Consider the following 13,504-nt stretch of genomic DNA (forward strand, 5'->3'; position numbering starts at 1 on the left):
AGAACCTTCCTCTTCTCTGTCTGTAAAGCTCACCTGAGATGGCTGTGACAGTGATGCGGAAGAACAGGGAGAGACCGCTCCTCACCAGGCTCCTGAGCATATCAGTAATCAGCTGTACGGGAAATATAAGGAAATAAAAGTTGGTATTCTTCTAAATTGTTCGAATAAGTACTTGGGTATGAAGCTGTACAGCGTGTACTGGGAGAGGAGCCTGTTGTCTGGGTACTTCTGCAGGATGTCGGCCTCCGCGCTTGGCGGGGGACTGCCGGTGGCCCACGTGAACAGTCCAGCTGTCTACCCAGTGTCCGTCCGTCCCCCCCCCCCCCCCCCCCCGCTCTGCAGCATCTACGCACGAGTGTCCGCACCAGGCTGCAGTCCGTGGCTCCTTGGCTGCGCCCACTTGATCAGTGCCCCCAAGCCTGGCTAGGCGTGCCCCAGTGTGGCCGCGGGCCCCACCTGGTTACGGTCTAGGAGCGCCGGGCGGTGCCTGTGGGGGTGACCTCTCGGCAGCCAGGGCATGCGCACCAGGGTTGGGCTGCTGGCTGGTAATGTGCTGGCCCGTGGATCCCACCGCTGCTCTGCTTGCCGCGCCGTCTCCAGTCTGCTCCGCTCCCTCCTCTTGTCATTGCTTTCATAGTATGGAGGAAGCAAGGTTGCTCTTTGTTCCAGAGGGAGACATTACCTCATCCTCAAGGTTGCTTGATGCACGCACAGCTCTGAGAAACGTCTTATGTGAAGAGTGGTTAGGACCTTGCAGTCTTCTCATATACCCAGCAAGACATAGGGGAGCACCAGAGACCTATGGAGAAGTGTCTTATGTTCCGTCAGGACGTGTTAAAGAAACTTACTGCAAGCAAAGTAATTGGGTCACTTTCATGATGATAAGATTAAAGTAAGTATAATTTGGAATGGAGGAGACCTTCACCTAACCTGGATTTCTCATATTTCTAATGTTTTCAAATGGAAGTCTTCGAACTGTTCCTTAAACTTTATCCTGATAGAATGAACTAGAAAGGTTTAGTGCAGGTTTTTGGCTTTAGCAGTCTCCTGTTACCTCAAGATTCTTCATTAACAAGAGATGGTAATGCTTGCAGTCTCTGATTTCAGTTTGATTTCAAGTCAAGGTGTTACTAGTGAGTATGGGGCTTTGTTAAAAAACATGCAGCTTATAAATTCTGTGTGTGTGGCTTACTCTTCTCTGGCAACATGTAAGTTGTTATTCTTTATCCTCCACTTTGTGAAAGTTTACATCATTGTACATTGATATGGTCCTTTTATAGCTGTTGTACTTTGGGGAGATTTTTTAGTTTATCTTCTAATCCTTCTTTTGAATTTCTAATTTTATCTATTGTGTTTTCAATTTGGAGCATTCTTTGTTGATCTCTACCTCTCACCCCACTTTAAAAAAATGTTTTGTTCTTAAGTCATGAGTATTATATATTTTTTTTTGGAGGATATTAATTATTTGTTGCTCAGTTGCTCAGTCATGTCCAGCTCTTTGCGACCCCGTGGACTGCAGCACAGCATGCTTCCCTATTCTTCACCATCTCCTGGAGCTTGCTCAGATTCATGTCCATCGAGTCAGTGATGCCATCCAATCATTTTGTCCTCTGTGATCCCCTTGTCCTCCTGCCTTCAGTCTTTCCCAGCATCAGTCTCTTCTTTAACGTTTTCTTCTCTGTATATTATTTATTTGGAGCTTCTGTTATTTTGGTCTCCTTCCATATTTGAAGTTTTCTTCAATTATCTGATCATGTTTGACCATTCATACTTAGGAGAGACATAACAAAAGTGATTAGAAGTTGTGGAACTTATAGAGTTCACAACAGGAACCTCCCAAATGTCCCTTCAGCACGGAAACTTTCATTGCTACATTTTCAGTGTCTCCTGTGTTTCTGTGATGTAATTCCTTGAGTCCCTAAACTTCTCTGGTGAAGATGCACTGAATACACCTTTTGGCAAATACTGAATGGTTGAATGTTAAAATCAGCAGGAGCATGAGAAGTTTAAGGACACTAGAATCAGTCTAATTTTAATAAGAGTTTCAGTTATCACTGTAATATTATTGAAAATTTGAAGTCACATTTTAAGAATACATCGCACAAAGAAAACTAGTATAGTCTTGTTGGCTGCTTGATTGCTTCCATGTCACTAAAATGCCTATGTGTGTGTCTGTGTTAGTTGCTCAGTCGTGTCCCACTCTTTGCAGCTCCGTGGACTGTAGCCTGCCAGGCTCCTCTGTCCATGAAATTCTCTAGACAAGAATACTGGAGTGGGTTGCCATTTCCTCCTCCAGGGGATTTTCCTGACCTAGGGATCAGATCTGGGTCTTTTGCATTGCAGACAGATTCTTTACTGTCTGAGCCACCAGGAAAGCCCAGAATGTCTGCTGCTGCTGCTAAGTCGCTTCAGTCGTGTCTGACTCTGTGCGACCCCATGGACTGCAGCCCACCAGGTTCCTCTGTCCATGGGATTCTCCAGGCTAGAGCACTGAAGTGAAGTGCCATTGCCTTCTCTGCAAAATGCTTGTGGTGATGCTAAATAAATACTTTCAGTGAGAATATAAGTGGAAAACAATAATTTTTCAGCAACTTATATTGACTTTGAACCACTGTTTCTGTTTACAGTCCAGCTTCTTACCTCTTCCTTTTGTTGTAACTCTTACCTTTAATCCGTTAACCTTTCTAGGGTTTAAAACATATTCTGGCTTGCTTCTCATTGGTGTTTCTGAAGACATTTGGGTTTTAGCTCTTTGCTTTTCCTCTTTCAGATATCTGTTGCTGTCTCTTATTCACTGATACTCTCTTCTCATACCTAGGGATCATTAGTACCTGCAAGTACATAATAACCTTCTTATAGTATTGCAAGGAGGCTTAGGTTTAACAGTAAGAATTATAAGATTTCAGAATTTTGGAGCTTTGAACAAAGATCTTCAAGCTACAAAGAATAACATATTATAAAAATATGATGTTTTTCTTCCAGAAGTTTACACAATGAAAAAGATGATAGAAGTTATTAGCATGCAGAACAAAAGTTCCCCTATCGTTGTGAAAAAAAAGTTGTACTCTAGAACTTTGGAAATGACTCTTTGCCATAGTCCTAGCATGAATTTGAAATGTGAGTAAAAATACCTCTCAGGGATACAGCTATATTAGCTATAGAGAAGGCAATAAAATTACTTTTAAAAAACCACTCTAGTTGGAATTTTTAAGAAAATATTTCCTGTCAAAGCAGTTCTTTGGCAGTGCTGTACTTCTTTTGGGGCTCAAAAAAAAACAAACAAACAAACCATTTTTAATTATTACATTGAAGTCTGCTGAATATCTCAAGAAAGTTTAGTAGTATTCGAATATTTGTGTTCAGACTGTCTGATATTTTGGACTGAAAATATGTTAGTCTGGAAATACTTTTAAGTTACTTCAAGCTATTCTATAGGATAGAGTGGAATTGGGCACATCATTGCATAATGCCTTAAAAGCACCAACTTAAGTATACAAAGAAGAATATTTCTGAATCAAGCTCATAAGTATGAATGTATTAAATGTGTAGAACTATGAGCATTAAGAGTGAATGCATTAGTGGCCTAGAGCAGTAATTGCTTGGAACAGCTTAAAGAACCTCAGTAATATACATACGTCAAATACTTGCCATCAAATGCCTTGAAATCATTTGTATTCAAGATTCATTGCATTAATCAGTTTGAAAGCAAGCATTATATAAACAGCTAGGTCCTGTTCTTTTCAGAGAATATCAAGATGTTATGACATTTAATTTAGTAAGCAATGAGGTTGCTCTTTTTAAAGCAACATAACTTTAAAAGCATCACACACAAAAAAAAGCATCATGAAAAACCTGTGTTACACTTTACAGTTTAGAAAGCTCCTTCACGTACACTGATTTAACCCACAGCAGTCTTGTCAGGAAGGTAAAACGGAGCTTTTGCTCGTGGTAGGTTAAGTGTCTGGCCTGCTCTACAGCTGTTCTGATTCCCAGAATTCTACCTGATCCTACCAGGATCCAAATCTTGTGGCTGTCGGACTGCTTTCTTTTTTATATGATGGTAGTTTGGCTTTGCTATTCTTTTTTATAATTAAAAACACTGTTTTCCTTTTACTTCTGGAACAAACAAGACAGATATGTTTCATATAAAATTCTTCTAATATATTTTAAAAACTCACAGAAGACTGTTTATTGTCAGAGGCATAAACTAGCATGAGATCTAAAATAAAGAATTATTTCTTTATTTTTTGCATAATTTCTTAAAATTGAACATGGAAATTGTCTTAATTATTTAAAATTTTGTCTTATAGATACTATATTTCGAAAGGTGCTATTGTGGATCAACTTGGAGGAGACCTAAATTCAACTCCATTGCACTGGGCCACAAGGTTTAAATTTACTTCTGGATTTTTTTCCTCTTTTAGCAGTCTATAACTAAGCAACTTTTTAAAAGAATGATATGCTGAAATGAATGGGAGAACTTGTTATGCTGATAGATAGTATCAATGATGTACTCATTTACTGCTGTCCAGGGCTACTTGTATTGAAAGCAGTTTATTGTCCGAAGTGTCCTTTAGGAATTAACCATGCTGATATTAATCCAGTTAATTTTAAGATGGGGTTAAACTTTGGCATACTTTTGCAGTTTATGTATGTTTACAGTCAAAGAAGTGTCTAGTTCATGGGACAATTAAGGTCATATTGGAATAGGATTAATAGAATATAGTAACTATTTAAAGAAGTTTAAATAGTTTTAAGCTAAAAAGTAAACTAAAAAAGTTTAAATATTTAAAGAAGTTATCAGTATAAATTTTCAGAGACTTTTATACCAGTTAAGACTTAAGAACATAAAATCCTAAATGTGTCTTGACATATTTGTTTTAAAATAACATAAAATAAGGTTTTTCTAATCTTTTCTACCATTACCCTGTTTTTTTAAAAAGATCTTTCCAGAGTTTCTTGTTTGAAATAGCTTTATATATTTAAGTGTTTATTCTTTTACGTTTTAGACAAGGCCATCTATCTATGGTTGTGCAACTGATGAAATATGGTGCAGACCCTTCGTTAATTGATGGAGAAGGATGTAGCTGTATTCATTTGGCTGCTCAGTTTGGACATACCTCAATTGTTGCTTATCTCATAGCAAAAGGACAGGTAAAAAAAATCACAGTGGGGTAGATTTTAATCAAACTTTCTACATGGTTTGAATACCTAAGATCATTGGTGTTAAGAAGTGTAACAGTCTAGTGATGTTAAAATAGTACTTTCTGATGAATGAAGAGAGTAAATAAATGAGCTGTTTATTGTAGTTAACATAAAAATACAAAAAACAGTTATGATCCAGGTAATGATTTGTTAAGTTGGGTTTTTTATTTCCAGTAGTGATAGACATGAATTCCAGAAAGTAAGGGAGACAATTTAGGTTGTCTATTTTCCCCCCTTAGTTACACCCTTTGAATATATTATCTGAATTCATTTAAACTGTTCTGAACATATTACTGGTTGTTTTCTATATTAAGTCCCTCTCAAGGGGGATACGTTCCTCACTCATTTTCTGTTTCTGATGTATAAAATACTGCTTCTTACACGTCCGAAGAATTCTCATGATTTAAGTGGTTCTTTCTAGTTACTCCTGAATATGTAGTGACTGTAATCATTTAAAATATTATCAATTTATGTGTACCATGATTTTCTAATAGCAAATGTATTTTGTTAAAAGTTATATCACTTAATTTTTCTTTCATGAGATTTTTTTTTAGTTGTACTTAAACATTAGTTTTATAGCTAAGGATCTTATCATAAAAGTAAGATAAGTGATTTTAATTCAGTGTTGTTAAAATATATTTGTTATTTTAATGCAAAACAGTAGATTCAGGATTTGAACGTATTTATTTTATGACTCCTCTGAGGTATTTGCTGTTGACGTGCCAGTCAGTGATGGTTGTGTGTTGTACACTGTTGTTAAGAAAAGGAGGCTGAGGCTGGGTAATTGTTGAAAGGGGGAGTTTTATCATCTGTTGCTGTGTTAAAGACTACCCCCTAAATCTGATGGTTTTAGAACAGCACCCACCATTATATTTCACAGTTCTCTGGGTTAACTGGGCTTGGCTGGGTGGTTCTTCTTGTGATGATGGCAGGGGGGACATATATGGGGGCTCTGCTGAGCTGGAGAATGGCTCACTTGCATACCTTGTATCTTGATAGGAATGGCCAGAAGGCTGGGCTCACTTGGGATTCCAGACAGCGAGGCCTCTTTCTTTCTCTCCATGCAGTCCCAGAATTTCTCCTGCACAATACCCCTCCATGCGCTCTCTCTAGCAGGGAAACTTGGTGGTGCAGAGCTCCCCAGAGAGCAAAAGCAGAAGCTGTCTGACTTTTTAAAGGTTTTGAACCAGCATGACAACATTTCTGCTCCATTCTGTCAATTAAACCAAGTTACAGGGCCAACCTATGTTCATTGTGGGAACACAGGTTTGCACACCCGAAGAGGAGGTTTATTGGAAGCTGCCTTTGGAGACCAGCTACCAGGAGGGATCACCTTTGTCCTTACAGTTCCTTCTAGACTGGGGATAAAAGCAGTAGATGGCGCTGTTGCACACGCCATTGTCTTTAGTGGCCTTCTCTATTACAGACAAAGTTTACAAGACATGTTCACCTTTTTCCTTCCAGTTTTTAAGTGGGTAGGAATAGTGGAGTAAAGTTTTGACTCTTTTTGTTAATCTATTGATTTTTGAGTTGTAATCATTTTAACTCTGGCATTGTATGAAGGCTATAAAATTCTTAAAGGGTAGAGTTTTTTGTCACAGTGCCTTTTGTGCAGTAAATGCATGATGATGTTAATGAATGTCTGACAGATAATTCGTTTTCTTTTTCATGAGTAATTTTTTTTCCCTGTTTACAAAAGTAACATACTTACTGTAAAGTATTCAAACATAATAAAAAAGTATGGCTTAAAGAATGAAATCTCACCTTCCTTTACTTCCTCACCCCCATTGAGATCTCTTCCTCTAATGGTTTACTATATATTTTTCCAGAATTTGTCAATGGATATGCTAAAATATTATAGGAAGAAAACCCCTCTAATGCACATTCCATTGTACTTTAAATGGGTTCCAAAGTCCTTCTCTGGCCTGTTGAGCTACGTGTGGTCAGCCCTGGAAGCCTGTGATCCCATCTTTTGTCGTCTCTCCTCACGCACTACTTTTACCATACCTGTCTTGCAGTTCGCTGAACAGCTTTGATGAGTTTTGTTATAAGGCCTTTGTGCCTGCTCTTCTTCTGCTTGGTATTTCTTTTCTCAGTCACACAGTTCGCTGTCCTTTTCCCTCTCACTTTAATCAGGTGTTTGCTCAATTTTGGTTAGTTCTGATTAGTTCCCAATTATAAGCAGTAATAAAATTATTGTATTTCTAATTCCTTCTTATTCTTCTCCGTCTAATTTTGTCATTAGTCAGTGATATTGTTTTTCTTAATGTTAACTTTGTTCTGATAAATATAACTTATATTTCTGTTACTTGATTTTTCAGCTCTAAATAATATTCTTTGACTCATAGCTATTGTAGGGTGGACACTCATTATACTTTCTTTTCAGCCTTTTCCCACCCCCACCCCCCCATTTTTTATTAATTGTGCCAAATTTACATTCTTAGAACATATAACATTTCCATTCAGTTTGTCATTCTATTCATCACAATTGTTTCATGTTAGTTATACTGTTAAATATATTCAGTGCTCACTACCAATTCTTTTGAATGATTTTCAGGGGAAAATGCTAAGTAATGGAGCCCTGTTGATCATGGAATTCCCATAACCTTTTGATCTGGGCTTGTTAATTCTTCCTAATAGAGAATACTCATACGTCCAGGCTGAACTTGGAAAAGAAGTACCAAGTTTTAAATCCTGACCCAAAGAGAGAAAAGGTTGATTTTCATTTTTCTTTTAGTACTCTAGAGGTGTGGCATAGTTTTACATTTTTTATTTATTAACATTTTTAATACTGTCACTTTTTAAAAATGATAATGCAGAGACTTAGGACTAAGAAGATACTTAAACATAAGGATTTACATGTTTGTTTTAATTGGACATCAAATTTAGTTGAGCTTTCTTAAAACCAGGGCAGTAAAGGAAGTAAATCAGTGACAGTACTTGACTCTCATGTAAGAAGCAAGGGAGTTTGTCATTTCTTCAGATAAGTTTTTTTTTTAAGATTTTTATTGGAAAAAAAAAGCCATGTATAATGTAAATATTGAGTGAGGTTACATGAAATATTCCCAGCAACACCTAGAATAAATTTAGAAATGGATTTGTAGTGATAAGGCACAACATTTAACTATAGTTTTCATGAGACAGACTAAAACTAGTGATGTCCAAGGAGGATACGTTATCACTTGTCAAGATAGTGGTTCTCGGCTTTTTTTCTCTTTACCTCAATATATTTGGACATTTGAGACATACTCCCATCAGTAAGAGTGGCTTACAGAGAACGGTACATAGAGTTATGAAGTGTTTCACAGTGCACTCACTGTAGCTGTGCTCTCTCCGCTGGGTGGTAGATTAGATAACATATGTTGGATAACAGCTGCGGGTTTGATGGAGTCCAGGAATGGGAGATGGGGATGGGACGAAGAGGAAACAGTTTTTATTGAATGTCTGTTATGTTCCAGGCTATAGAATTAGATTGCCTTACACGCATCATTCCATTAAATCATCACAGGGATCTTATGAAGCCATTATTTGTATTCACATTTGTGGATGGGGAAGCTGAGGTTCAGAGAATTAAAGTAATTTTGCCCATTTTACAGTTATTAAGTGGTGGAGCTAGGAATTCAAAATCATGTCTGTCTTGTTCTAACGCCCATGCCTTTCCCAAGCTTAGAAGAGTAGATAGGTAAACTTGTCTTTTCATTTAACAGATGTTTTTTGATTATTCTCCGTGCCCAGAAAAGTAGATACAAAGATGACTTTAAAACAATTTTGATCTTTAAAGAAGTCCTGTTCTAGTTAATGAGACAGATGCCTCAGGTACATAGCAGAATCAAGTCAAATTGATTGCTGGAGTGGGTCAAGAGAATTTTAGGGAAGTGAAACGAATAGAATCCCTGATACATTAGCATGTCTTGAAAGAAGATTTAGATAACTTGAGAAGAGTTTGGGTTGAATAGGTTGTAGTTTTAATTCTAATTTGCTAAAAAGAAAAAAAGAACTAAGCAAAAGGGAGAAAAAAGAGTGCCAAGGAAAGCAAAAAGCTGGGTAGGAGAGGAAAAGTAATCATGGTTTCTACATAACTTTGTTGGGAATAGTATTCATATATATTTATAATAATGTAAGTATCAAATATTTATAGAACCTGAATTACTATCTCTTCAGAGGAAGGAATAGGAAAGGTACATGTCTGTGATGGGGCAGTGAGAAGAAAGAGAGAATATGCCATTTTACATATTGAGGTTATGTAAAATATGGATATTGAGGATAATGCCTAAGACTGAAAAATCAAAAGGTGCCAATTCAGGTTTTTTATTTTAAGTATGTGGGAGTAAAAAGCACAACAAATAATGAGTTTTAAAAAAATGAAAATGGTAGGGAGTAAGACAGTGGATTGCTTTATTACCTTGCTTTTTTACCACAGACTTTGTAGAGTTAGTTAATTCTAAAAATATTTATGCATAGTGACATAGTGATAAAAAGCATTTTAAAACAAAGAACAAATTCAATAAATTTTAGTAGATTCAGAACATTTGACTCTTTTAAAATTTATTGAATTTATTCTTTGTTTTAAAATGGCTAGAAATAAACATGGCACCCCACTCCAGTAGTCTTGCCTGGAAAACCCCATGGACGGAGGAGCCTGGTAGGCTGCAGTCCATGGGGTCCTTAAGAGTCAGACACGACTGAGCGACTTCACTTTCACTTTTCACTTTCATGCTTTGGAGAAGGAAATGGCAACCCACTCCAGTGTTCTTGCCTGGAGAATCCCAGGGACGGTGGAGCCTGATGGGCTGCCGTCTATGGGGTCTCACAGAGTCGGACACGACTGAAGCGACTTAGCAGCAGCAGCAGAAATAAACAGGGTTTTATTATTCTCTCGTATCATGAATTAATATAAATAAGTTTTTCAGAGACATAAGTCATTTATTTAATCTATCCATTGTGGGTGAAAGATCAAGAGTAGGTCAGATCTTTAAAAGGCTGAGTGAAGCATCTTAAAAGAGAAAACTATAAATAGAAGTTAATTAAATATTAAATATATGTTTATATTTATAAATAAGTAACTTATACAGATATTTATATCCATATTAATTTGAATGTTTAATAATAATAAATATTGAATAGTTTTATTTTAAAGTTAAAGAAAAAGTTTCATAAATCAACCTTGATTGACTGGTGTTATCATGTTGGCTTCTTTTGTGATGTGTAAATTATGTTTTTCTAAGTACATTTGGTAGGGACTTAGAAATTTTTACTGTCTGACTTTTTACTCTAACAGGATGTAGATATGATGGATCAGAATGGGATGACACCTTTAATGTGGGCAGCTTATAGAACACATAGGTATGTAACCATTATAAAATACTTATTCAGATCATCAGCATGATAAAATGTAAAACAAGTGATGAGAAAAAGCAATTAATGTTATACTTATTAATATTTAAAATTCTTACAATGAATACATAGTATATAACACAGATTATCTTTTTGGATATTTTGAGTCTTTATGTTTACCTTTATGTTGGTAATTGTAGTATCCTTAAGGTAGTCTTAAGCAGTTTCCAAGAATGGAAGATGCTACCTTCTTACTAAAAGTGTAACTCATTTGTTATATGACTTGCATATTGGCGAGTTTAACATCAATAAGTTGCCTTAAATCATTTTTGGAACAATCTAGATTTAAATTTAAAATTTTAATTGTTTAAGTATTTAAATATTAATGACATTAACTCCATGATGTAGAATATAAACATCAGGACCAAGTGTGCTCTCTCTTGGGACTAGTTTACGTTCTGTGATGTAGAACATACTTAATTCTTCATGTTAAAAATGTCTCGTTACTCATTATAAAGTTGCTGAAAATAGGTTAGAATAGAAGCGTTCCAAGATGGAATATAACCACAGTCAGTTTAGTGTCTGTAATGATTTCTATAATTGAAATTAGGGTTGTTGTTGTTGTTGTGTTTTTTTTTCCTTTTCAGTGTGGATCCAACTAGATTGCTTTTAACATTCAATGTTTCAGTTAACCTTGGTGACAAGTATCACAAAAACACTGCTCTGCACTGGGCAGTGCTAGCAGGGAATACCACAGTCATTAGTCTTCTTCTGGAAGCTGGAGCTAATGTTGATGCCCAGAATATCAAGGTAAAAACAGCCTTTATTGATTGTGCTTTGTGAAATGTGATTACCAACATTGGAATTCTTCAATAGAACTTAGGTGTTTTAATAGACTGTCAGAGGTGGAAGAAACTTACTTACCCTTAACCCTTTGCTTCCATGCAAGGATTTGTTTTGAAAAACTCATTTATTTATTTTCGTCTTTTAGTTTTGAAGTATTTTTCATATTTTGGTGACCTTTTCATTAGTGAATTCTTACTGACTTTTATCTCTTTATAGCTGAATAGATAGTTTTCTGGTTTCTTTAAGAAGATTATTGCACTAAGATCCCACATGTGGCACCACGCAACCTAAATAAATAAATAAATAATATCATTGCAGAGAATCACAGGTTTTTATCCCAAGTATGCATAATAACTTTCAGTAATTTCTTGACTTGGTTATTAATTGTCTTATTTTTATAAAGGTCAAGACCTTTAAATTTGATAATCACCTTTATGATATTTATAGGAGAATTTCTCTCCCCTAAATGCTGGAGTAATCCAAGAAAAATGAACCCAAAAAGTATACAAAATGTTAACATTTACACTCTGAGCATTTTAGAAATTTATAGACATTTTTATGAATACCTACAAGACAATCTATTGATAATCTTAAATTTTGGTTAACCATTTTCAGTGTTAAAGCTTGTCTTTTAGCAACAGACTTTTTATGTGAAATGACTTCAAAATTTTAAACATCTTTTAATAATGTGCCTTCTTAAATAACTTTGTACTCATTAACAAATGTTGTTTAATTTTGACTATAAGCCATAGTATTTTCTTAGTCATGCCTCTTAAATTTCTGAGGAATATATGCTATTTAAATATGAAAGGAATTTGAACTGCATAATAATTAAAATGGCAATCAAAAAGTTGGTTATCTCCTGCTGGATCAGGGCATCTTTTTATGTAGCAGTGAACAGTTCTTTCTCTGTTTGATTACTCTGAAAAGATTAAACTACTAAAATAAAATAGCTTAGACTAATTTATTTATGATTACAACCAATTTTTAGAAATGAGTCTCTGAAAGTACTTATTTAAAAGTTAATATCAAATATCTTACTGGAAACGCTAAGAAATTGAAAAAAGCATGTATTTTCTTTTACCTTTTTTCAATTTCAAGTCTTTTTGTCTCTACCCAAAGTGATCAGAATGGTCTAGTTACCTGCTGGTAAATTTATGGAAGGAGGACAGTCAACTTACCCTCATGTCTGACGTGTGATGAGCACTCTTCTAAGTTTTGTTGACCGAATGAAGATTCTTGTCTTGAGCTTCCCCCCTAGGCTGGTTTTCATGACTGTGCTGGCATACCTCTCTGCCACTTGTGAAATCATAGAGAGAAATTTTTGCTTTTCGAAACATTTTAAAGTAGGAAGTTCTGAAAAGTTCGTAACATCGTAATCAGTAAATTAGGCTGATCTCAAGGCCTGTAGAAAAAGAAAGGAGTTTGACTAAACCTAACCAGTATCCCTATGAGAAAAAATTAACGAGATGACCTTATATTTTATGATCTGAATTGCTTTAGAGTGTTATTTTTCTTCTCTTAGCTACTGGATAGCCATTCCTAAAGATTTCCAGTATTTAGTGTTATATTTTAACCAGTTTCACTATGGCAAATAGTGTATGTCCATAGACTTTGCCAAGAATCATATAGATATGTTGAAATTACAGTAGTACCAAAGAATTATGACAAAGTGACGGCACAGTTTTATAATTTGAAACTAGTAGTATGTATTTTCAGAGCGTTTAAAATTATCTTTTCTTAGCATATAAAAGTTTAGATAACTTCTCTTCGGTCATGAACTTTTAGTATTTGAGATGTGGTTTGTAAGTTTAATGTCTTTTCATCTTGTACTCAAAATTAACCATTGTATAAACTTTTGATAAGCTTTTGGCTTCCCAGGCAGCTCAGTGATTAAGAATCTGACCGCCAGTGCAGGAGACTGGTGGGCTACCATCCATGGGGTCACAAAGAGTCAGACATGACTGAGTGACTAACGCTTTCACTTTCATACAATTCCCAGGTGTAGAACATAATGATTTGACATTTGTACACCTTGCAAAATGACCAACATGTCCAGTAAACATCTATCACCATCACAGCTGCAAATTTCTTTTTTCCTGTGATGTAAACCCCTCAA

The 13,504-nt window shown here is 35.8% G+C and overlaps 1 protein-coding gene across 5 annotated transcripts in view; it reads left to right on the plus strand.

Moving 5' to 3' along the window:
* The window catches only part of ZDHHC17 (zDHHC palmitoyltransferase 17), a 99,911-nt gene that overhangs the window by 46,683 nt on the left and 39,724 nt on the right, over positions 1–13,504 (plus strand). For 4 of the 5 annotated variants that reach the window (XM_086398800.1, XM_086398801.1, XM_086398803.1 and 1 more), the window contains exons 4-7: positions 4,311–4,388; positions 5,010–5,154; positions 10,484–10,548; positions 11,187–11,349. In XM_086398800.1, the coding sequence (XP_086254926.1) occupies positions 4,311–4,388; positions 5,010–5,154; positions 10,484–10,548; positions 11,187–11,349 (451 nt within the window). The remainder of the gene's footprint in view (positions 1–4,310; positions 4,389–5,009; positions 5,155–10,483; positions 10,549–11,186; positions 11,350–13,504) is intronic. The other variant, XM_086398805.1, reaches the window with a different exon arrangement.

This window comes from Bos grunniens, chromosome 5 (genome assembly GCF_055505025.1).
Source record: "Bos grunniens cultivar Pamir isolate PY7600 chromosome 5, Bosgru_T2T1.0, whole genome shotgun sequence".
Taxonomy (NCBI): domain Eukaryota; kingdom Metazoa; phylum Chordata; class Mammalia; order Artiodactyla; family Bovidae; genus Bos; species Bos grunniens.